General features: G+C 31.6%; 1 protein-coding gene across 4 annotated transcripts in view; it reads left to right on the forward strand.

The window, feature by feature from the left end:
- Positions 1-27,602, forward strand: part of LOC132722731 (solute carrier family 12 member 6-like) — a 101,449-nt gene that overhangs the window by 28,896 nt on the left and 44,951 nt on the right. For 2 of the 4 annotated variants that reach the window (XM_060707269.1, XM_060707270.1), the window contains exons 1-5: positions 5,669-6,528; positions 12,677-12,774; positions 14,771-14,878; positions 20,390-20,533; positions 22,982-23,167. In XM_060707269.1, coding sequence (XP_060563252.1) covers positions 6,219-6,528; positions 12,677-12,774; positions 14,771-14,878; positions 20,390-20,533; positions 22,982-23,167 — 846 coding nt within the window. In that variant the 5' untranslated portion in view covers positions 5,669-6,218. Of the gene's footprint in view, positions 1-5,668; positions 6,529-12,676; positions 12,775-14,770; positions 14,879-20,389; positions 20,534-22,981; positions 23,168-27,602 lie in introns of those variants that run through there. The other 2 variants (XM_060707271.1, XM_060707272.1) reach the window with 1 other exon arrangement.

Genomic DNA, 27,602 nt, shown 5'->3' on the forward strand with positions numbered 1-27,602 from the left:
TGTTGATAGTCCCTACTCTGATTAAGGCAAGTAACTGCTGTTGATAGTCCCTACTCTGATCAGGGCAAGTAACTGCTGTTGATAGTCCCTACTCTGATCAGGGCAAGTAACTGCTGTTGATAGTTCCTACTCTGATCAGGGCAAGTAACTGCTGTTGATAGTCCCTACTCTGATTAAGGGCAAGTAACTGCTGTTGATAGTCCCTACTCTGATCAGGGCAAATAACTGCTGTTGATAGTTCCTACTCTGATCAGGGCAAGTAACTGCTGTTTGAAGTCCCTAGTCTGATCAGGGCAAGTAACTGCTGTTGATAGTCCCTACTCTGATCAGGGCAAGTAACTGCTGTTGATAGTCCCTACTCTGATCAGGGCAAGTAACTGCTGTTGATAGTTCCTACTCTGATTAGGGCAAGTAACTGCTGTTGATAGTCCCTACTCTGATCACAGCAAGTAACTGCTGTTGATAGTCCCTGCTCTGATCAGGGCAAGTTACTGCTGTTGATAGTCCCTACTCTGATAAGGGCAAGTAACTGCTGTTGATTGTTTCTACTCTGATCAGGGCAAGTAACTGCTGTTGATTGTTTCTACTCTGATCAGGGCAAGTAACTGTTGTTGATAGTCCCTACTCTGATCAGGGCAAGTAACTGTTGTTGATAGTTTCTACTCTAAACAGGGCAAGTAACTGCTGTTGTCCCATGTTGATAGTCCCTACTCTGGCTCAATAAATGATTTATATGTGTTGGAAACAAGTATATAGTAGTGTATTTTATGAAATGCAAACAATTTTTTTTTCAAAGAAACATGATTATTTGGTATGTAGTTTGGGAAGTTTTTTTGTTTAGATTTGCTGGAAAGGAATAATGGACTTAATAATTTTGCATATGGATGTTGTTCTTGGGAATTTGCAGGTAGAAACACCAATATTAGAAGGTGGTGTAATACACCTACCAACATCACCTTTAACAATGTAAAATAGAATAAGATAAATTGTATTTATCTAGGCATATAATAATAATAATGTACGGAATACACTTAACAGACATAACATTATTTGAACCAATGAGTATAATTAACTAACATAATTATGATAGACTTTGTAAGAATAAGAAACTAAAGCATACTTAATGAGAACAAAGGAGATATTGAAGTAAAACAGAAATAATGTTAACCACAATAAACCAAATGAAATTTTAGTTACTTTATCAAAAGTTAAACCTAAAAGAAATATTCAGACATAAATTCAACCTATTGCAATATGGCAGTACATGTAGGAAAAAAAGGTTCCTGTCTGTCTTGATTGCAGAATTCAGCTTAATTTTTTGTCTGTTTCAAAGAAAATCTCTAATGCAATGTCATTTTTATCAAGCAAAAATTTAAAATGTAGCCTATCACTCAAACAATTTTAAAGGTATCTGTGTACAAATTGGAAAAGTTGCTTTTCATGACCAGAGGCAATTGTAAGGCAAGGGGCTATGGGGGCATATAATTCTGAAAGCTATATTTTTAGAGTTATTCCTATTTTTAACTATTGTCAAAAGTGGTTATTTAAACAGACAACAGGTGCCTGTTCATGCCTGAAATAAGGGTACCTGAGGTCTTCCTCCAGCAGTAAAGTTGGAACATATGACCTCTACTGTGTTGGTGTGAATAAAAACCCAACCCCCCCCCCCCCAAAAAAAAAAAACAAAACAAAAAAAAAACAACAACTCTCTGAGGGTTGTGGGACACAATGTGTTTTTGCTGACATGAGTTAGTTTATTCCTATAAAATAAAAACATTAATCTATGTTGTAAAGACCTAATTGTTTTGAAACAATGGACTTTTATTTTTAAGAAATTGAAAAAAATAAGGCAAAGAAATATTTGCTCTGAAATATTCAGCAGCAAAAATGTAAAAGAAAAAAACAGATGTTTTATAGTGTTTTTTTTTCTTTAAGTATTCATAGCTTCCATTTTTATAGAATTGAATTTTGGGACAATGGTGTAAAAACTGTAATTGGAAAAGTCCTTTAGAACAAAATGAGTGTTGTTTATTTCTTTTATTTGAATTGAATAGCAAAAATTATATTGAATATTGTCAGAAAAGCTGCCAAAGTGTCAAGAGAAAGGGAGAAGTTTATTTAATGAAATGGAATTATAGATGACATGTTTATTGGTACATATACCAGTATACAGCTGAAATGTCAGGAGTAGGATAGATTTAGTGAACAGTCAATGGTAACAATTACAGAGACTTGAAAAATAAATCCATGTACCAAGATACTGCAAAAATGTCAAGAGATAAGAACATTAATTTTGATTTTGTTGTGAAAATAAGTATATAGAATTTGTATATATGGCAAGAAAAATATTAGACATTCAAATTTGAAGTCACTATAATGTCCTGTAAGAAGTGAAACCATTGAATCTATTGTTTATGTGACAATTTTGTACTTCTTGAATACATTGCACATGTTTAATGCTTTAAAGCTCCAAACCTTTTGAACAGCATCATGTCAAGTTTGCAAGAGATTGATGTTAGAGTTAAAGCTGAACCAAAATGTTTTGAGGAAGTCAAACTTTAGAAAACTGTACTAAAATCTTAAATTTTCTAAAAAATTTCATACGTTTGTATTAAATGGTCCCACATGTGCGTACAGCTTATTTTATGATGGTAATTGTTTCTGTGCAAGTCTTGAAAATGATGTACCAGTAGAATTTCATCTGGCACTGCATACAAGTATGTTAAACTTTATGTATTCAACCTTATTGAAACTTTAGAATGAATGGAAAAGATTAATTTTAAATGTAAGAAGACAGATGGCAACCAACCAACAAACAATTTTGTGATCTTCTAGGCATGAATAACAGAACACAGCATCAACTTGGATTACTGTACACCTTTATTAAATGTGCCTTGTGGCATTCACTGTAACCACACAAATGATCTATACAAGTTTGTTTGAAAGTGGTTTTCATTCAAGAAGACTATGCATACAAATTACTCTGTATCAGAACCACTGCCTCAGGTGTAGTTTGAGTGGGCTAACGGATGAGGTTAGTGGAAACAAAACTGACTCTTCGCAGAGTCTTTGGAACTGCCTAGACAAATACCAAGGCTGGGGTAAAGATTCCAAGAAGCCAACATAACAAACATGGCAACTTTTGTAGAAGCTCTGTCATGATCTGAAATGGGATAAGCTGGAATTGTCATAGTAACACACTTCATTATCTTTGACCTTAAGCACACAAAGGCACTTCCTGAGTGGCATCTAGATTATGCTCTACATAGTATGTGTCATGAGCTGATGTATTGCATTTCCTCTGATCACACTGCTCATGTTGTGCAAAAGTACCTGTATTAATAAAGGATATTGCATGTCTGGACTGGCAAGCCTGATTCCTAATTCTAAGCATAATATGATAGCCTATTCTTCATAAATGATAACAATATTACATGTATAACTGTGTATCTATTCTTGTAATATTTTGTCATAATCGTTAGTCATTAAATTGGATGACAGACCTGATAATTAGACATTGATAGAACAGCTTCTTCTATGTCAAGAGTGCTAAGTTAGTTGACCTTTATTTTCAATCATATTATATAAAAAGAAAACATTTTTAATGATATGATGAAATTGTTTGAACTTTAAAGTGTCATGAAATAATTAATATGAAGTGGAATAAACCAGTTTAGAGGTTATTATAAGTTTAGTTTTGTCTTTGACATTAAAACCATCAAAATGCTTTTTATTTAAATGTCATTAGGTTTTATTTCATATTAGGATAGAGAAAATTATGATTTCTTTTTTCTGCCAAGTTATATTTGATGAGTCAATCGCATTGTACATGGTTTATAAACAATGAAATAAACATCTTAAAAATGACACAATGGTTAAAAAAGTAATATATCTATAAATAGTAACAAATTAATTGCTCTTAGTTATAAATAGTAACAAAAGGAGTGCTAAGCTAAAAATAGTAATAGAATATTGGTTTAGTTAAAATGTATTCTCTGATGTTGGATATCAAGTTAAATATTTGAATGTTAAGATTTTAATTGAATATTTTAAGTGATTCAGCTTTGATTAAGTTCAGAGTGCTAAAAGATTGAGTATTTTAAGGTTGGCTCAGACAGTGTGTACAAGTGTTATAAATTAGTATTGTAAGGTGAAGGTGTGTTTACTCATATATTAGATAACAATCAGAAATTGTCTTCCTATATCTGATAAAATTTGGGTAAAATGTTGCCATGGTTATACATAAAAACACTCATGACTTGGGGGAGAGAATACAAAAATCATCATTTTCATAGTTTTTTTTTGTTTTGTTTTTTTTTGTATTATCAGCAATAAAATTATGGAGAACCGGCTTGTCTGCCAGTCTGGTTTAATTTGAAGGAAGTTATTTTTAAATTAAGTGTTGATTACTGAAAAGATAGTAAACTTTCTAGGATTTAGTGATAACCTCTTGTTAAACAATCAATAAGATGATTTTTCAAAATAGTGTGGTAACAGAAATATTTTACCAGTTAATACTAAAGTGTTCTCCAGTGCAGTAATTAGTGCTAGTGTGCTGTTTTGTAAAGGTGAAGTTTTTCAGTTGATATTTATTTTAGGAAGAGAGTCTGTTGCAGGTTGGATTATTCCTGTGTTTTTAAAAGGACATTGTGTGTTTTGGAAACTGTTTAAAGTTTGTTGCATTGTTACAATGTTATTGTAGGAGTGGGAGTTAAAAGAGGCATGGCTTAGTTTAATTGTGAATTGGTTATTTTGGCTGTTTAAATAAAACACAGATTTAAATGTTAGATCACCATGGATTAAAGCAATTATTTATATTTCTTGTGGAATAAAATTAAAGTAGCTGAAAATGTTAATTCATTAACAGACATGGTGATGTTTAATCTGGATATTGATTTTAATTGCTGTGAGTTACATTGTAGAAAATTAAGCTTCTGAAAAGAAAACAATTTTACACAATAGGACAATAATTTAAAACTTCACTAAACATTTTGATAAATAATATTATTTCAGACTATCTTGTGTTGCTACTTTAATATTTAATGATAATTTTTTTAAATTGTACATTTTTGTTTTGGACCTTTTTGAAATTCTGGTAATGTATATCTTAATGAATTAATTTTTGTGATAAATTTTAATTATTTTTTTCTTTAATAAGATAAGAATATACCCTTTCATTAATAAACGATGGATCTAATTTATCCTATGCAATATATCACTTACTGTTCTTGTTTTGAGTTCAAATATCAAAAAATTTATTTAATATCAAAAGTATATATCAATAAAAATCGTCCTCATCGTGAAGAATTAATAGATTATGGGATATAAATTATAATGTGTTTTGACTGTCATATCATGTGTCATGGATAGTAATGTTCATTTTTGAATTTTTTTTCTGTTTATTTAAGATAGATAAATATGCAATGAAGTATTTTAAGTCGCAATGAAGTATTTTAAGTCGTTTCCAGTCTTTTGCTTTTCAGTGATCTTATAAGCTTTGTAGGGATATTTTTTATTGGAAAAGAAGAAAAAAATAGTAAAATTGGCAAGAAAAGTAGTTAATGTAATTTTCCTATGGTTAAAGTCATACATATGCTCCCAGTGATGGATTAATTTTATCTGCAGTTTTCTCCGAGAATTTTAGAACTATTTCACAATAATGGTGTGAAGCCTGATTTTCTATGGCGTTTTGTGAAATTGTTATGTAACACTGAATAAATATATATATATCTTCTTTTCTACTATCAGGGAAATTTACCGATTTATAGTTTTATTATTGAGGAAGATGTAAAATAGTTTTGTTGATGTGTGTGTGTTTGTGTGTCTGGTTGATTTGGATAGGTAATAGTAGAATAATATGAGGAAAATATTGGATTTATGTGACTTAAATAATAAATAGGGAAAATAATTTGCGAATTATTAAATTGTGATTTTCTGAAATTTGTTATTCTATAGGTTACCTTTTGAAATAATGTTAATGAAACTTATTGAACTTTTTTTTTTCTGTTTTAGTAAGTAAAATATAGGAAGAATATAGGAATAAAAATATTTGTGTATGTGGAGGAGTTATGCAATTTAAAGTGTATTGGATATTATTATGAAGGGGAATTGATGTTAGGATTATTTGAAGATAAAGGAGTTGAAGAAACAACAATGTTGGAAAATTGGTAAATAATTATACTAGTGAATTAACAGATTTCAAATAAGAAAAGGGAAAAATGGTGAAGAAATTTAGTATAGAGGAGGTACCGGTTGAAAATAACATTCCATTAGAGCCTCTCTTACCTCAAGGTGCCAGTAATGACACCCCTCGTAAACAGTCCTCGGGTAGTGAGGATAAACAGTCCTCGGGGAGTGAGGGTAAAGAGGTGACTGTAGACAATACCTCACCGGAACATTCATCAGGTAACGTGTCACCTGAACAACAGAAGAGTCCTCATAAAAAAGAACTTTTACCAACTATCACCGTGACAACAGCCAATGGCGACCATGTGATCACGAGACTTAAACGAGCAGACGACAAGGAAGGTGATGACACTAAAATTCTTCATTATGTTTTTATCAGTAAAAACTTTCTTTATTCCTAATCTTTATTATTCTGCAGGTAAAGATTTATTTACAGTTATTTTTATAATTGTAATTCTATATTGGAGAAGCTTAAATGAGTTTTATATTTAGAAATTTGAGTGGATACTTTAAAGCTATAGTTGTCTTCTGTTAATGATCTTGATAGGTGCGGAACATGTAGGATAAAATAAAAATTCTCTCAATCTGTTTTATGTCCTAGATTTCGGACATGTTTCATACACTTGTACTTGAATAACTTTGTAGACTTCCCACAGTAAAACACTACAAGTATCCGTGCTGGTAGATGATCTAATAGATAATAAAGAAGGCAGTAGCAAGTGTCTTGGACAGGTGTATATGTTACTGTTTTAGACAATCAATATAGAAATCAGCAGTGATATGACTGCTATACTGTATAGCAGCTGTCAGTACTGGTTTATTCAAGTTAAATGTTGTTTTTCGATGGTATGATTCACACAAATACAGCTATATATAGCAAGACTTTTATAAAGTAATATGATAGCTCTGAAAATTTAAATTAAATTTACTAGATTGTAAGGGGATATGGTAGCATATTCTTTTAAAATAGTAATATTTAACTGTTACTAAGATTGTTTAGTTGTTTCCAAGGTTACAGATGTCTTAATCGTCTTCTGGTTTCATAGTGATTAAAACACATTGTGTTTCAGATTTAATACCACTTAAAGCTTGTGCCAATAAATTCAAATATATAAAATAAAAGTCTGGGAGTTTTAGATATTGTTATATCATTATTTTATAACAATTATAACATATTATAATAATTATATTTGTTATTTCATCTCATCTTTGCCGAATTTTTTAAAAGAACTTGGACCCGAGTTTCAAAGGTTGGTTTTATAGGAGACTAATTTAGTGACTTAAATGATGTCAGTTCTATTCTAAAGTATATATGAGCCGCGTCACGACAAAACCAACATAGTGCGTTTGCGACCAGCATGGATCCAAACCAGCCTGCACATCCGTGCAATCTGATCAGGATCCATGCTATTCGCTTACCAACTCTATTACAAGTAGAGAAACTGATAGCGAACAGCATGGATCCTCATCAGACTGCGGGGATGCGCAGGCTGGTCTGGATCCATGCTGGTCGCAAACGCACTATGTTGGTTTTGTTGTGACGTGGCTCATATGTTAATTGTCAGGCCAATTACAAAGAAGCACCTTGATTGGAGAATCAGAATTTTGTTAATTGTTGTAGAATTTTATTCACATTCTAAATTGTAGTAACACTTCCTATCTCTGATGGAAGTTTAGATAATTTTGAGATATCTATAGTAATATCCATTCTGTTCATATTTTCATATTCTTCACTGCTGACTATCTAACTCTAGTACTTTCAACATTGATAATGTACACTTTTTAACCTGATAATGAAAAGTTCTTATACTAGATTAAAGACTAGGACTATAGTTTATTATTCAATATAAGAATACAGCAGTGAAAAAGGTACTGTTACACTGACATAACTATACTGAACGATTGATTAATGCTAGCTAGCTGCTTCCTGAAATTTATTGCCCATTAAACACTATATTTCCGACTTACATGCACTATTTACAGACTGCTTGTACATAAATGTAGACAAGTTTAACATGTTGTATGGAATTTCATTTTATGTTGTATAGATTGTATGAGCATATAGGTTCTGTGAAAGGTTGAGTTGTTTGTTCAGATTGAGCATTTGGTACAAAATCGTCTGTAGTATCTTCCTGTATATTTTGTTTGAGATATTTTGTTTGTGGTTCAATTGTTTGATACCTGAAAGTGTTATGTAATTGTCTGAATAAACTTGCAGACTTACATAATGTATAGTGATTTTTGGCATTGTTTGGTGTTTAATGCTTTAATCTATAATGTAAGTGTATTGAACTACACATAGTGGGGTCTGAGATTGCCAAATGATTGTCTAAAAGTATGTCTGTACCTGCTGCAACAGGGATTGCCAATAATTGTTTCATGTCAATTAACTTAAAATAGGTGTTGATTCCAATGTCATGTCCATTATTGTAATTAAGATGCCAATTTCCTGTACAGTTATGTTAACACACTGTCTGCCATCAAGAATACATTACATTTACGTGGAAAGTTCTTTTTGATTACCCTGGCAACTCAGTCCATTTATTTAAAGAGCAATGTTGTTGTTGATAGCCTTTGCAGTTTATTTATTTAAATTGTGCTTCGTAAGTCAATTTTTAAAAAAATTGTTTGCTTTTGCCAGATTAATGATTGTAGGTTGATTTATTTAAAAAAGTTCTTATTGAAGTGTCAAGATTGCCATTATAAAGTACATGTGACATCATACAGTGCTTGGAAAGTTGTCCTTGATTGCCTAAAGTTGTATTAGTGTAATTATAAGAAGGTTTGCTTTTTAAGATCAGCACATTTTAGTGTTGTTTCATTGGTTTTGTTAAAAGGAAGTTGCAAGAACTTATTTAATCTTTTGTGTTTTATTATACTCTCAGGTGTGCTCTGACATTTTCTTATGAATTGTCAGGTACTTTATTGAATAGCTGAGACAAAAGTGTCAGATTGCATAAAACATCAAGTAATTTCCCCCATACCCCACCCCCTGCAAATATCAATACTAAGTAGACAAAATTATTACCATGTTGGAAGTGATTAAATTGTGCAGTTCTGTTCCTATTCTAATAGAATAAAGATAAAATCTGTTTCCAGACAACGAATGCATCTAAAACTAACAAATATTATAGAAACCAATCTTCAAGCTTGCTATCTGTTTCTTCGTGAAAGAGAATTATATTAGATTTTAGCAAACACCTTTCTCACTGGCTAAATTATGTCACTAAATTTGTTTTTGGTGGATAGTTTGAATAATTTATGAACGTTTAAGTGATTTTAAAGGCAAGATGCTGATACAGGAAAATTGTCATGTCCTTTTTTTGTAGCTGCGTTTTCAAGGAATTGTTCTAAGCAAAATGTACTGTCAGTTTGGTTTTATAAGGGCTTTATCCTTTACTACAATTTAAAAGTAATGTCAGAGGCATCAGAATTGCAGCCACTGTTATTTCTGTGTGATCTTAACAGACCACTAAATTGGTCCAAATAACTGTAGCCTTAATAATGCATCAGGTGAGGTGGTTTTGACGCCTGGTGATGCTTAAAAATTGTAACACCCCGGGTAAGCCAAATTCTTGCCTGTTTCAGTGTCATGTGACCTATATTGTGTTGGTATGCTGTAAAACCAAACAAAAACAAAATACTTCAACAACAATCTAAAATTCCATTAAGACTATTGATAGACAAAAAAAAACAACATTGTTTCTCTCCACAAATATTTTTTCCTAAGTTTTCAGAATGTTTTGAAACCCGGGAAAATTGTATATTTGGAAATGTATATAATTGACAGTATAAGAGGGGTGCAAGTGTAATACACATCAACACCGGACAATTGTTGTACAATAATTTATTTAGTCTACTAGTTTCGGTCATCAATTGACCTTCATTAGGACAAACTACTCTAAAAAATTTAGTCACTGAACTGACTGAGAAATAATAAATTATTAGAAATAGCCAAAAATAATCATGACTACAAGTAGTGAGAAGTCTTCTATAAGAACAAAAATCTTTTGTAGTAAATTTTTTTTTTCCTTGAAGGACTAATGAATTTTTCCTAGAAAAATGAAAAAAAAAATTTAATCTTTGTCAATATCAATGAATGGGAGGACAGGCATGTCTGAAATATGTAAGTCACATCACCTTTACATAATGTTGTTGTGTACTGATTAGTGAAAAAAAACAAAAAGGCGAACATTTAACTAATGAATTTTTTTTATTAAACAGAATAGATTAATATTTAAATAGTTTGTATATGTTTGACTTGGTACTGATTAGTGAAAAAAAAAACAATGCAAAAATTTAACTAATGAATACATTTTTTTGCAGTGGAATAGATAAATATTAAAGTTAGATTTTGAACAAGTTTATTGAACTAGGAAGTTTGTATATGTGTATCAAAATAGACAGGGAAGATTTAACAATTTGGCATTTTCTCATTGATTTCTTTGTAGATTTTGACATTTATTTCCTTTTTGAATGTTGGTTTCAGCTGTTTTGGCAGAGAAATAAATTGACTGAAAAATATGTTAATCCTTTTCTCTGTATTTTTTTTGTTTTAAGACTAGCGTTAACAAACGCTAACGTTAAGTTCTATGAATTACAATAAATGCTATTTCTTTGGATCATCGTTAAACAAAACTTTTTTTGTCATTGCAATTAGCTGTGTCAAAAAACGTTGATTGATGAAAATTAGGTTATTTTAGCTGGTCTGTTTCGAAAGAAAAATTCGAGCTATTATGATTGCAGCATCTTCGTTGTTGTCATACAAAAAACTATAATTCAGCCTATTATTCAAACCATTTTAAAAAGTTATCAATATGAAACTTGGAATACTTGCAGTTGTTAAACAAGGGACGTAATTCTGAAAACAATATTTTTGGAGTTATGCCTCTTTTTTTCTTAGAATTTTTAACAGACGAGTGTGAACACGACATGCGGTGTTCTTGTTTGACGTAGGGATGACTTACTTTACTCTAATGATACTAGTAGTAAAGTACCAAACAATTGGAGCAAATAAGTTAATAATTTTAGAAGAACTGCAGGATAAATGTGTATTTTGAAATGATAATAAAATGTGCCTGGATGACATTATAGGATTCTGTAAGTGTTAATTCAAAATTAAGCTTCAGTAAGTTTGTAATATGTTTTGGTTCAGGCCTACACACCTTGATGTTCTATAGTATAATACCTCAATAATGATATTGGTAACCTGGAATTGGGAAACATATCTAAGAATCTTTCGGCAATAATATAAGCTTTCTTGTAAAGCGTATGTTCTTTCAGGCTTAATAATTGATTCTACCTCACATATTTAAGTGATTTTCCAGGAAAAATCAACAAAATAACAATATTTTACCTTTGGTATTTTATGTACATGGATAGATAATGCATTTACAGAATTTCTTGCAATTCTTTGTAATTGAATATCCAATCATAAAACATGCAAAATATGCATGCTGTATGCGCCGAAAACAATTTCAAAGTGTCAGAAATTACAAGTTTCAAATTCTTTAAGGCAGAATTAAAGGAACCAGAATAATATCTTGTTGCATGATTGCACTTAATTAACGATGTAATTAAAGTGTACATGTATATATCAATTTGCTGATATATCTTACAAGTTTTATATAGATTTGGCCAACTTCCATGATTTTTAGTATCTGTTGAGTTAATTTAGTAAGTTTTTGAATTAGCAATTCTTGCAGGCTATAATGTGATACTTATTTGATAATTACAGGGCATGATTTTACTTGAAAACTCATATTAAGTGCAATAGTTGCACCTGACTTAATCAATAATTTGCTTTGCTTTTGAAAGATTTTAGAAAATTGAAGTATTTGTTATGACATTTCATTTCTAAGTCATATGAATTGGCATGCACATAATTTAGGTATTGGGTTTTTTTCATAATTATTTGCTTAGATATGTCTTTATCAGTTCAGGGCTGTTAAGAATGTGTTTGAACAGTCTTAAAAATGCAATTTGTCAACTGCAAAAAAGATTTGTTGTATTATAATCTAACATAGCTCTTTTTCAAATAAAAATGTTTTCGTTTGAGTGATAAGTTTTTTATTTTTATCTAAAAATGTGTTTCAAATTAATAAAGGATTTTGATCCTCTTTCTTCTCCACTCCCCAATGACCGTCTTTTCCCCATACTCACTAAAAAATCTCCTTCCCACCCTTTAAAGATTACAGATTCATGCCTGACTTTCTTCATCTCCTTGTTTGATGCTAGAAATAAATCTGATCAGTTTTAGCAAAAACAAGTTTTCAGAAGTTATAATTTTATGTAGAGTTGAGAACGAAATAAATTGAATTAATTCTTTGTAAAAGTTTCATAATATAATTATTTTAATATTTCTTTGAAAAGATTAATATCCTCTTTTGATAATGGTGATAAATTTAGCATTCATGTTTAAATAAGATGATATCAGTTTATATAAATGTCTGGTTTTTTATAAAATACATATATCAATGTTTATTTTCAGGAGATGATACGTCCCAGCACAATGAGCAGCAGTATTTGGCCCTGGCTGATGAACTATCACGAGCATCTTCCTATTCTAATCAAATGGCATTGTATGAGGTATACATTTTAATTGGTTGTATTCTTTAAATTAAAAATTTATTAAAGTATTCCTCCAAATTCTGTTAACATGAAATTTAAGGGCAAAGTTGATTATTTGAAATAAAATGCATTGTAAGCGCATGGTTCAGATAGTCCTGGCCTTATAATACTAACATAGGTCTGTTTTATCATCTATGCTATTCTCGTACTCAAATTGTTAGAGTATTGTGTTTTGAAGAAATGACTGTAACCATTTGAGTTAAGGAGAGTAACATAGATGATAAACATACCAATGTCAATATCTGTTTCAAGAGTTAGAGCAGACTTTGAAGTTGACTGCTCAGATTGAGTTGTTTCATATTGAAACCTTTTAAAATAGTTATGGACTTCTCTAAATTCATTGTAAACAAATCCATTAATATAAAACATTTTTAGAATGATTAAGGATAAAGAGTTTTATAAATTTGCTTGACTTTTCAATAAATAGGGAGAGATATATTGTACTCACTTTAAGGTCAGTATCACATGTTGGTCCATAACTTCTGAATGGAAGGGGTTGAAATTTCACATACATTTTTGAGAGCATTATAAAAATAGGTCATTTTTCAAGGCTCAAAACTCTAACATGGATTTTGACAGAATTATGGCCCTTTTTGAACTTAGAATATTCAACATTATTCAGGCTCTTGTCTTACTGTCAAGCACAGAGATTAGTCAAGCACTCTACTTTCATAAGGTCAAGGTCAAATGCTAAGCAACATGCAAAGGTCAATATCAAGGTTATGTGGTACTTACAAAACTCGGTTTCCATGATGATAAAATTGAAATGTTTGTTAAAACATTTGTTGTTGTTTATATTTGTGGAATATGTTGTGAAAGAAATGAACAATGCATTGATGTTCAGGTAATCTTGTGGGTAAATGTCAAGAGTTAATTGTTGCTGGTAATCTATAAAGGCTGTGGACAAATCAAATTGAAATGATTATTGTAGCTGTTTTGATTGTGTTATGTCTTATTGAAACAGATTACTTTGCAAGAACTTACAGAAGTAATCTGAGCTTGTTCATTCAATATATAGTTAAGAATTATAAAAGTATATAACAATGGTAAATCCATAAATGTTAGCTAAAAACAACCTAGGTGTTGAAATTTTCCTCCTGGGAAGAATAAAGATAAAGTCTGAAGATAAAGTTCTACTAATGTCAATATACAAACTAAGGTTTGATGAAAATATAACACAAGGTAGAACAATTCCTGTTTCCTACCATGAACAATTGAAAATGACAGAAAAAAATATTAAATGTTACTGTTTTTCACAATGTTAGTTAATAAAAAAAGTAATTTTGAAATAGATTAGTTAAGATATAATAAGAATCGCTGATAATAATCAAAGTTTACAGTTTTCTGTTGTAATTCCTTTGATTATGGCTAAACTCTTTATCAGAAGACTGGCATTGTCTGGTCAGACTCTGTACTAGTCATTTAGATATATTAGTATTCCATGGGATAAACTTGTTAAATTTGTAGTTCCTGCAACTGTCGATGAACTGCTTTAGAAAGTATTGATGCTAGATTTAGTTAGCTACCACAGATTTATTTAGAACATTTTTATTTAAGCTTGATATTATTTGTATAAGCTTGGAATTGATTTTGAATAACTGTCAAGTTAACTTCCTGCTGAGTACTGCATGCTGTGAAATAAGGAAACATGGTTGTGACCCAGAAGGGCTCAAATACATGATCCCCTGGGTAATGAGAGGCAGACACCTTAACCTTTTGGCCACGGTTATCTGTATATCTCCCCGAGCACATTTTAGGAAGACATCAACTTATCTATATAGATTTGTATATTTAAAACTAAATACATAGGTATCTTTAGTATAAAGTTTTTATTTGTAAGATTTTCATAGAAAATGAATTTTACAAAATGTTTTGTTCTTTAGCATCAAGTTTTCATATGATAAATTTTCATAGAAAATGAATTTTACAACATGTTTTGTTTTTGTTGCATTAGGATGATATACATCACCAGGGTAAAATATCGGCTCTCCTGAATCGACTGGCAAATTACCATGCAGGAATAGAACCAAATACTAGCGAGAGAAAGAAAACACAAGCAAAGGTAATAAATTTCAAATAGCTACAAATTATCTTGATGAAATTATCAGAAAATAGCAGTGGTTTATTTCAACACCTGTCCATAATTTAGCTGCTCATTATGCTCTGAAAATATGATGTTGTTGACTGTGAAATATTTTAATGATTCAAGTATATCACAATATGTGATATAAATAGAACATTGCTGGTGGTAATGATTTAATATTGTACACCACTAAAAAAAGGTAAAACTTCTTTTTTTTTGCCAATTGGTTTTAAGGTTAATGACTTAGAATGATCACTTCATGCCCTTTACTGCTATTGGTTCTAATTCTGCTGAGGAAAGTTAAGCTTTCTACTCATAGCCTATTGAAAACCTTATGGACATCATTTAATAAGTTGAAGCTATCCACTCATAGCCTATTGAACACTTTATGGTCATCATTTAATAAGTTGAAGCTATCCACTCATAACCTTATGACCATCATTTAATATGATGAAGCTATCCCACTCATAGCCTATTGAAAACCTTATGGCCATCATTTAATAAGTTGAAACTATCCACTCATAGCCTATTGAACACCTTATGACCATCATTTAATAAGTTGAAGCTATCCACTCATAGCCTATTGAACACTTTATGGTCATCATTTAATAAGTTGAAGCTATCCACTGATAGCCTATTGAACACCTTATGACCATCATTTAATATGATGAAGCTATCCACTCAAGCCTATTGAACACCTTATGGTTCTGACTCACATGGTCATTGGTCAGTAAAGCTGGGAAGTCTCCATTTGAATATAATAGTGTACGACTTAAGAGACCAAACCAAATAAAGAAACTGTTACTTTTACCAGTAGTTAGTTAGCAATTTTATACCAGTAACAATGCACAATGGTGCAACTAGGATCTTCTCCAGAATATTGCCATTTGACCTTTTTTGCTATTTGGCCTTAACAGTGTATAACTTAAGACCACGTCAAAAAGAAAACACTATTATTTTACCAGCAGTTAGTAAGCAATTTGATAAAGAAATTACCTCATCAGGAAAACAATAAATCAAACAGGAAAAATTGGTCTGCTTGATTGTAGATAAAATGCTTTGTATTAATATTTTAAACACTGCTGCAGTGCTAGTAACTAATAGAAAGGCAAGATTGTATTGTTTACTGTCTTCTTGTACACTAAGGAAAATATTTACAGTATTGCATGTTTCACTATAACCTTTGAGACTATTTTTTATATTTTTATTGAATTGTTCTGAAATATTGCATGGGCTGGATTTGAAGTATGGTTTCAACCTCAGAAAGACTGTAGGCTTGATTACTGAACATCTAAGTACACATTATTTTTCAATTAAACTGACATTAAAAAAGTGAAAAAATAAATCTTTTTTTCAGTTCTTGAATGTATATCATAAGAGATTTAATGGAAATTATGATAGTCTTAAGACATATAATTTATTTGCATTACAATGAAGGAATTTAGATTATAAATATTTGAAGTTTTGGGCAAATTTTTATTTTTAAGATGTCATCAAATTTCTATAAGAGACAAATAAGAATAGGACTTTTAGGATAGATATTTCCATTAGCACTTTACCTTCTGTCAATTACGTTTAAAAGAAACAAACAGACAAAATATATGCAAATAGTTAACAATTTTCTCTGAAATACCTTTATTTAGGTCCCATTTAGGTCCCCAATTGAGTATAACAATTTCCTCTGAAATACCCTTATTTAGGTCCCAATGTATCATTAACTTGTGTATACAAAGACGCTTGTGCTTTTAGTTTGTGTGGCCTCGGTCAACACAAGTTGTAATTAGCCATGATTGACTTTTCTACTGATATCGTGATTGACTTTTCTACTGATATCGATGAAGGAAGATATCCTGGGAGGTTTCATGTGTGCTAGACACAGTAACTGATAGTAGACATGTCAATTATAAACGGACATGCTGTGAGATGTTATTCCATTATTACATTTACATATATATATGTTTACTTGACGAGTTGCGTTATGTATATGAAGTACATTTCTTATACAATGCCTTTCTGTATGATTTGTTTAAGAAAGGCATTTTGAAAAGCACATCTTTAATATGACCAATTCATGATATATAGCTAACAGTGTCTCATTGTCAAAGACACTTCAATGGACTTCAACTAAGCTTTATGTATATATTATAATTGTTTAACATGTTCTAGTATTGTGGCAAAATTTTAATTATTTTAGTTTTTTTATAACAGTTAATTAGACTGTAGACAATTATACTTTTTATTAGTCAGACTGGTAAAATTATGTCTAAATATAGCTCTAATATCAGCTGCTTAACCAAAAATTAAGAGCATAACCTCAGGGTACCGGATATTATGTATATTTAGTCACTTTTTGTAAACAAATAGTTCAATACTTCCATCAAAACACACACTTGGCAAGACATAAGAATATGGGAATTGGTTTTTATCAAAGCTCAGGGGATGTTGAGATTCGGCTAAACAAGAAAAGTAGAGTAACAGCCTTTATTGATAATTTATTGTTTATTACATAATATGAGACTTGTTTGTAAAAACTGACATCATCCTTTGGGAGACATGAGCCAACTTTTTACCACCTTTCTGTCCTCACATTGCAGGGTGAATGTAGTGTTTTTATTTTGGTGACCAAAGATGGTAGAGATGAAGCCTAACAGAGGCATCTTAATATCTGACTGACCACATTCCTTAACCAGAAATTTTGTGGTGTCAAAGTCCTTGCTGTTTCCCAGGGGTGGGGGGAGCTAGAGTTACAAATGACTGGTTCATTTTAAAAATTAGACTTACCAGATCATTAGGGTGCACTGAGCTGACCTTGTTGTTTACTGCTAGCTTGAAGATTTGGTATCAAAATCTGTTAGCATAACAATGTGAAGTGTTGATGATAAATATTTATGACGAGGCACATTGTTTAACTAAATTATTTGATAACTACCACCCATTCAGAGATATATTTTAGAATCCAAGAACAAATTTGAACCATCAATGTAGAATGATGTAACTATGTTAGAAGTTTCCTATTTAAACATAATTAATGAGAACAGTATATATATACTATTACGTATCACACCTGTTTTTTATTGCTGTTAAACTGACTGGAATGCACCTAATTATCTCTTTTTGCACTCAAAAGATAAAGATAGATACACTTTTTGTGTTTTTCTCCAAGAAAAGATGTATGATCTTTGTTTTCTTCCAAATTTACCATTAACTGCTCAATTTTTTGTAATGATGTATCTTTGTTTTGTATGTTGAGCCATCTGTTATAAATTCAAGGGTATTTCAATGTCAAAAAGCAAAATTTCAGCACCCACTCACCATCCTGCAATATTTGACTTTGTCAGCCTGCTGATTTGTCCTGGCCGGCCAGGTCGGCTTGGTTGTATGCTAAATGTGAATCAAATCACAGTCTGAAGATACTGAAGTACAATATAAACTCACCGGACACCTCATTAAAACAATAAAAGTTAATTCTAATAAAAGAAACCCGAAGGTTAAGTCTGATAATAATTGATGATTGTCCTGTTAACTCAACCATACTTTCAGAAGAAATTTTGTACTAACATCTGTTTACTTAGAATCATAGACCTGATTCCAAGAAATTGTTTGATAGAAGTTTGTTGAACCACTATTTTTAAGTGAAATAAGGAAAGTGAAAAAGTTGGCAACTTAATAAGTTTTGTTACATGTATTTTGAATTGTTTGACATCAGAAGATACAGGATATTGGTTGATTTAGCTGCAATATAGTTGGATTCAGAAAATAGTTTATATGCATGTTCCCAGTATAAAACCTGAGTGCAGCTTTCTTACATAGGCCTAAAGACGTGGAGCCATTTAATGTATATTGTACCAATTTTTCTCAAGGCTAAACAGTTGCCATGTTTTGTCAAAGGATTGCATCCATCTAAATTCATATAATCATAAGTAGATTTTCAACTTCTTATACATAGATATCATCCAGTTACATTCACTTGCCATTTTCCCAAAGTATGGTTTACTAGTATATGGAAAAAGTTTTTATCTTCATTAATCTCATTTTTACTGCACTTTTATTTTATGTTATTAATTATTTGTGTATTAGGAACATTACTTGGTGTGTATTTGCAATGTTGTTGTATATTTTCAGGCTCGACTAGGAACATTATTTGGAGTATATTTGCCATGTTGTTGCAATTTTCAGACTCAACTTGGAACATTACTTGTTGTATATTTGCCATGTTGTTGTATATTTTCAGGCTCAACTAGGAACATTACTTGGAGTATATTTGCCATGTTGTTGTATATTTTCAGGCTCGACTAGGAACATTACTTGTTGTATATTTGCCATGTTGTTGTATATTTTCAGGCTTGACTAGGAACATTTCTTGGTGTATTTTTGCCATGTTGTTGTATATTTTCAGGCTCGACTAGGAACATTTCTTGGTGTATTTTTGCCATGTTGTTGTATATTTTCAGGCTCGACTAGGAACATTATTTGGAGTATATTTGCCATGTTGTTGCAATTTTCAGACTCAACTTGGAACATTACTTGGAGTATATTTGCCATGTTGTTGTATATTTTCAGACTCAACTAGGAACATTACTTTGTATATTTGCCATGTTGTTGTATATTTTCAGGCTCGACTAGGAACATTTCTTGGTGTATTTTTGCCATGTTGTTGTATATTTTCAGGCTCGACCAGGAACATTACTTGTTTATTTGCCATGTTGTTGTATATTTTCAGGCTCGACTAGGAACATTTCTTGGTGTATTTTTGCCATGTTGTTGTACATTTTCAGGCTCAACTAGGAACATTACTTGGTGTTTATTTGCCATGTTGTTGTATATTTTCAGGCTCTACTAGGAACATTTCTTGGTGTATTTTTGCCATGTTGTTGTATATTTTCAGGCTCGACTAGGAACATTACTTGGTGTTTATTTGCCATGTTGTTGTATATTTTCAGGCTCGACTAGGAACATTTCTTGGTGTATTTTTGCCATGTTGTTGTATATTTTCAGGCTCGACTAGGAACATTACTTGTTGTATATTTGCCATGTTGTTGTATATTTTGAGGCTCAACTAGGAACATTTCTTGGTGTATTTTTGCCATGTTGATGTATATTTTCAGGCTCGACTAGGAACATTACTTGTTGTATATTTGCCATGTTGTTGTAAATTTTCAGGCTCAACTAGGAACATTACTTGGAGTATATTTGCCATGTTGTTGTATATTTTCAGGCTCGACTAGGAACATTACTTGTTGTATATTTGCCATGTTGTTGTATATTTTCAGGCTCGACTAGGAACATTTCTTGGTGTATTTTGCCATGTTGTTGTATATTTTCAGGCTCGACTAGGAACATTACTTGGTGTTTATTTGCCATGTTGTTGTATATTTTCAGACTCGACTAGGAAACATTTCTTGGTGTATTTTTGCCATGTTGTTGTATATTTTCAGGCTCGACTAGGAACATTACTTGGTGTTTATTTGCCATGTTGTTGTATATTTTCAGGCTCGACTAGGAACATTACTTGGTGTATATTTGCCATGTATACAGAATATTTTCGGAGTGTTGTTGTTTATCCGTATGACATGGATTGTTGGTATGGCGGGAGCTATAGAGGGGTTTCTTATTGTTATAGTCTGTTGTAGTTGTGTAAGTATTAATGAGCCACGTCACAACAAAACCAACATAATGGGTTTGTGACCAGCATGGATCAAAACCAGCCTGCGCATCCGTGCAGTCTGATCAGGATCCATGCTGTTCGCTATCAGTTTATCTACTTGTTATAGGGTTTGTAAGCGAACAGCATGGATCCTGATCAGACTGCGCGGATGCGCAGGCTGGTCTGGATCCATGCTGGTCGCAAACCCATTATGTTGGTTTTGTTGTGAAGTGGCTCATTTATGTTGCAGTGATACTTTGTTAAATCCTTGTCTATTCAATTACAAGTTGAGAATTTACCATGTCTAGATTATGAAAGTTGAAAGGGGCATTGCATATAGCCATTAGATGACCCATATTGATTTTGAGTTCAACAGGTCATAGGTCAAGGTCAAAGTATGTAGATATGCCATTGTGAAAGGAGAAATAAGGTCAGGGCATAAGTACCTATGTATACATTTCTAGTTGTAATTAATTCTTTTGCCCTTATTTATTAAATGACTAAAATTGGACTAAAGAGTATTTTAGAGGAGCATTGTCTTTTCTCCCTTTGCACTTTTTTGTACTTAATTATGTACAAAAAAATGAAATTACAGATACAAACTTGTTCATTTATAAATCAGAATAATTTTAAGCACTTGTTATATGGGGCATTCAGGAGTGCCTGTCAGTTATTCAATTCATATGATACGTTACTTGTCAAACAAGCATTCTAACTCACAGAGTGAGCTGCATTTTAAAGTACTTCAATAGTTGCTTAAGAAATCTTGATATTTTTTATTCCCAAAACCAGTTTCTTACGTAAAGATGAAAGAAAGACAAATATTGACAAAATGATTGGAGATGGTTTATATGTGAAAGACTTGTAAATCATCTGGCACATTGTTAGTGTACTTTATTCCCTGCAGTTTATGTCTGTCCTGACAGATAAATGTTCATGGATCAAATAGATGATCCTACAAACTTTCTGACACTGTGTAAACAACCTCATAAATACTGAGATTTATTTCCTAGTTAAGGGAGACTGTCATGCACTAAGAAAGTAGTATTTTAATGTTTGAATTCCAGTATATCTAGATGAGTGATATAGGACCCTGATTTCAAATCACTTGCCCATTTAAGTACATACTATTGTATGTTGGAATTCTACCAGAGTCTTAACATACCTTATCCATAGGTTGGTGGTTCTGCTCAGATCCTCACTTTTGACCTGAAATAATACTAAAATTAGGGTGTCAGAGATGTTTTACTCCAAGTAAAGCTCAAAGGTGTCATGTGACTATTATAGTGTCAATGTGACTTTAAAAGCCCAATAAAATAAAATGAATTTTCCATTGTGGCATCAGAAATTCTGCAACCCTGCATGATCATAAGAAGTGACTAATTGGGTTGGAATTACTGGAGTCTATGCATCTTGTAGCTCTAGCAGGTGATGTGGTTTTGGCCCCAGGTGTTGCTTTATAGTTGGTAACATCCAAGTTAGCCTTAATTATTTTTCCTGTTTCGGACAAGATGACCTAGACTGTGTTGTTGTGCCCTAAAACAGAATAAACAAACAAAATAGAATAAATTAATGGTGATAAATACCAGCAGGAGGTGGAGCTGCTTCTTTATTATACACAACACTTCTCACATTTAAAATGGAGAAAAATTGCCTTGACAACTGATATTATAGGGCTTAAACCTGGGACCAATGTTGAGAGGCAGTCATACTTTAAGTTGATATTTTGATATCAGTTGTGTTCATTTGATATAGATTAATCGATACATTGCAAGAATACGTAACATTGATTTATTTTCATGATTCCCTTGATGAAAGTAAACAACAAAATTGCTCATTTTGTTGAAAACAATCACATTTGACTGGTTATTATATATATCAAATATTTGATACAGTTGTGATTAAATTTCTCATTAGTTGTAATGCACATCAAAATACTTGAAATGAAATTGATGCAAATTGTGCCCATTTTTTACTTTACTTTTATCATTTCCTGATGATATTTTAATCAAATATAACAGCTAAGCTCAAGAGAACCAAGCTTATATAAGTTCAAGTTATATTATTGGTTATGAAAGAGGGATGCTGTAGGATCTATTATACAGCATCTGGCATTCAAGTAACATTATGCCCATTCAAGGGTATATACTGAGTGAACAGATTAAAAAGTGATTTATTTGGGACAATAAATATTCGTAAGGTCACTCAGAAAAAAAAAAAACGCCACAAATTTGGCTGACAATGATATTGAACTAAACATAATTTGTACCAGTCTGTCACATTGATTATCTAAATCATAATTTGTACCAGTCTGTCACATCATAATTTGAACCAGTCTTTCACATAAAAGTTATTTAGCACTGTATCATATAGCAATGACCCAAGTCTTGTTTTGTAAAGTCTTCCCATCTTGTATAATATCTATATTTATATTTCAGACAATGTTGACAGCTATATCTATGAGTGCCATTGCAACAAATGGTGTGGTACCAGCGGGCGGGTCCTATTTCATGATCTCTCGAGCCCTTGGACCCGAGTTTGGAGGAGCTGTAGGGATACTGTTCTATCTAGGGACCACAGTGGCATCTTCTATGTATATTATAGGAGCCATTGAAATTCTTGTGGTAGGTATTCTTAAGGAAGTCGGGCAAAGGCAGTTTAATTTTGAAAAGAGAAACATGCCGAAATTTAGTAGAAACTTATATTAGTAATTGAAGGCTATAGTACATAATTGGCTGAACATACGCTTGCAAAATGACCAAAATGAAATGCTGTAACATATATAATGCCTTGATTTCAATATCCATTAATGAGACTATCCCACAATTATGACCACTTTGGTTAAGACCAGTTGGTGGGTTTTAACTGTATATTTGTATTCATAATCTGGTGCTTACTAAGTATTTAAAACTTTATCACAAGATTTTATTTTTGACCTAAAAAAAAAAATAAAGAATAGTGGGGCTGACTGGATTTTGACTGAATTATGGCTTGTTGTAAGCTTTAAATAAAAACCTCACAGTTTAAGTTTTACATGATAGATTAATGCTTAAAACAACTGATGGCTCTTAGTGTCACATTTAAAAACATTCAAGGAATCTAAAATATTTTTGACTTTTTTAATGAAATAGCAGTAAAATGAGTCTTTCACTACCAGCAACATCATTTTTGTTGAGCCCGCTTCAGTTGTCACAGTGGCGGTTTGGTGTATGTGCGTCTGTCTATCCATCCGGATTATGCTTGTCCAGGGCCTAACTCTGTCATTAGTAGGCAGAATTTCAAATGCCTTCGCACAAATGTTCACAATAATGAGTTGGTGTGTCGCACACAAGAACCATTTGAACTAGGTCAAAGCTCAAGGTCATACCTCAAGGTCAGATATGACCGCGGACTCAACATGTTGCCCAAGGGCATCTAGTTTACATGTTACAGATATTTAGCTAGAATATTAGAGGACAGCAATTCTACTAAGGTATCAGCATAAGCCTTTAACAGAATACAAATAGGCACCAAGGTTCATCCTCCGCCAGTTAAGATAGGAAGTGACCTAACTAGCAAGTGGGATTTTAGTCCTTTCCCAAATGAAACAAAGTATTTTCTATAATGTTTAATTATATCATAGGTAGGTCCTGACAGTATTTCCTGTTATGTTTAATATATTACAGATAGGTCCAGATGAAGTAAAGTGTTTGTATCTAGTTTATGTTTAAGTAGTAAACAGGGCATTATCCAGAAGTTTTAGGACCAATATGCATTAACTTGAAATTGACAATTTAGTGCATAAAGAAAGTATTCTGAAACTGATAGAGATGTCCCTGTTGCCTTATATAAAGTTTTATTATGTCTGCATGTGTCTGAAATATCTCGTACAGGTCAGATTAATGGCCGACTAGTTCCTTGTGTGGTTTAAAGAAATGAAGATTTCCTTTAAATGACTTTGTACGACAGAAATTGTGCTAATATTATTTCAAGAACATTTCGTAATTTGAGTTTGCTGTGTATTGGTCACGCTATATTTACAATTCATTTCTAATGTAAACAGAAATAAATGTGGAGTGTTATCTTGTATTAATAGATCTTTACATTAGCTAATGAAATATAAATAAATATTATACAATAAGAATTAGGGACAATAATGCATTTTGACTTGAAGATGAAGAAGTATTAGATTGATAATGTAGATTTAAGTATAATTTTACGGTTGTTCTAGATTTGCGTAATGTTGCTTTAAATATAAATAGATATAATGCCTGATACACTTAATATATTTGTTGTTTTATACCTAAAGCATGATTTTTGACTTTTTCCCTGAAATAAGATGCTGACGTGAGGTTTCTCTTGCCAAAGTGCTTTCTACTTCATATTTATATTAAAACTTGACGCCCCTTGTTGCTGAGGAGTTGCTTTTTAATGGTTGAGGCATAAAAATTGCAGCCACCATTTATCCCTGTGTGATTGTAAGAGACAACTAGATGGGTTTGAATGACTGGAGTCAATGCATCTCTTAGCTCTATTAGGTAACGCCAATTTGACCCTTGATGTTGTTTTGAACTTTGTTACTCCCAAGAATAGCCAACACTATCTTTCCTGTTTTGGTGCCACATGACCTATACTGTGTTGGTGTGCTGTAAAAACAAACAATCAAACTTGATTTTCGAAGTCAAAACAGTTTTGATGGGTTTTTTCCCCTCTATTTAAAACCACCAGAAACCATTTCATAACACAGTTAAATTAATGTTAAACAAACTGAAATCTGAGAAAACATGATATTTTGTATTTCACATTTAAGTCAACATTACTCTGTACATTTCATATTAAAATATCTCTGTTCTTCTATTCTACTTCACAAATGTGTACAAACAATTATGATAGTTCATAATTGTTTGTACACATTTGTGAAGTAGAATAGATCATAATTGTCTGTTATTATCAATGCAGGCCTTCATAGACAAGTGGTTAAAGTCATTTACATCCAACCACTTGCCCCTCACTTTTGTGGGTCTGAATCCTGTTACAGACTATTGGATTCTTTCATGTCAGGAAGCTATCTAGTTGATACAATGTGTACTTTAATTTCTTCCCAGCAGAAAAAAAAAACATATCACCATCTTATTTTCTACCAAACTCATGTGAAATTAAAAAAAAAAAAAAAAAAAACCATTATAAAATATGGGCCCTCTATTTATTGATGGCAGGAGAGGAAGGCAATTTTTTGTATCTTGCGTGTGTATGTGTAAAATGAGAATAGTGAAAGAGCTATAAAATAAAAATGTCAGCAATTTTGAGATCATTTTTTGTTACCACATTATTGATTTGTTGTTTTTTGTGGTTAAACAATTACTTTAGGAGAGTTGCTAATATCGGTGCATTATTATGGGTTTAAAGGATTTGGGTTGTAACCTCTTTAACTTCAAAACCCAAAGAATTGACATGTGAGTGTGAAAAATGTGGAAAGTTTATTCAAAAATCAATTTAGAAGGCAGCAGATTTATTTCTGTATAGAAAATGATCTCTGTAGATTTATATATCAAAGAAGTGTTGATCTTAAACTAGAAAAAAAACCGCTTATATTGGGTGATACAACATGTATGATATTTGACTCTTATCATTTAAAATATCAGAGATAAAAGAGAGTTATATGTCAAGCTGACAACTGTTTTAGAATAGAATTCTCCTGACAGTATTAAGTTTGATGAAAGAAGTTTTGATTGAACAATGGAAAAAGTGTGTTTTTAGAGAAATTTGACATTCAAGTTTTGTTAAATCTTTTCTGAAATTAGCATTTTAATTGGATTGAAACTTCTTCTAAAAACATGTCACAGAAAATTGCTTCAAACATTTAATGGTAATCATTGCAGAATTTTTTTAATAAAAAAACATGGGAATTTGGACATAATGTTTGAATGTTTCTGTTTAGATAAAGTGTATACAGCTATATATTTGGTATCTGTAGATTGTAAAATTATTGTTTATATTGTGATTAGAATTATTACAAAATGCCTAGAATGAAAAATATTTGTCAGTATATTTCATTGAAATCTCCAGACTTACTAAATTTAGCAGTCCAATGTTTTGTCCTGGAACATTTTATTTTGTTTTTGTACAATATTCATGTACATTAAATTACATAGACATTCTATGTTACAAATCTGTCAAGAAAAGATCATATGGTTAAGAAAACAACCTTATTTTACTTATTTTCAATTTTTATAAAATATTTCATCATATACAGCTTTATACTCTTTAAAGCTTTAAAAAAGATGGGGTAATTAAAAGTTTTGTCTTTAAACTGAGCATTTCCTGAAAGTTTTGTTTTCAAAATTTCAAAAATAATTTTTATATTTATTTCCTTTTATATTAAAAAACATTGTTTCAAAAATAACAAAAGGGGAACATTTAAAAAATTTTGGCAAATTTCTCTACTGTCAGGATAATTGGGACATTGAATAATTGTTAACCAGGTTTTCCGAAGGAAAAATCTGGTTATTAGATTGAGGTATGTCGGCGGGCGGGCAGGCGGGCGGGCGTAAACAATTTATTCTGTGCGCAACTCCTCCTACATTTCTCAATGGATTTTGACCAAACTTTCACAGAAGCTTTGTCATCAAGTGCCCTGGTGCATATTGTCAGGGTTTTGTGATTGGATAACATTTGACATAATTATGGCCCTTTGTTTTTTTCCCTTATATAGAATATATAGTGAACAATTTCTTCTCTGCGCAACTTCTCCTACATTTCTCAAGGGATTTTGTTCAAACTTTCACAGAAGCTTTGTCATCTAGTGCCCTGATGCATATTATTGGGTTTTTGTGATTGGATAATTTTTGACCTAATTATGGCCCTTTGTTTTTTTCCCTTATATAGAGTATATAGTGAACAATTTCTTCTGTTGCCCAACTGCTTCTACATTTCTCAAAGGATTTTGTTCAAATTTTCACAGATTAGCTTTATCTTCAAGTGCCCTGCTGTGTATTGTCAGGGTTTTATGATTGGATATGTTTTTACCTTTTACCTTATTATGGCCCTTTGTTTTTCCATAAAATTTAATTATTAGTGTAA

The sequence above is a fragment of the Ruditapes philippinarum genome, unplaced genomic scaffold (genome assembly GCF_026571515.1).
Source record: "Ruditapes philippinarum isolate M1 unplaced genomic scaffold, ASM2657151v2 ctg147_1_1_1_1, whole genome shotgun sequence".
In the NCBI taxonomy this organism is placed as follows: domain Eukaryota; kingdom Metazoa; phylum Mollusca; class Bivalvia; order Venerida; family Veneridae; genus Ruditapes; species Ruditapes philippinarum.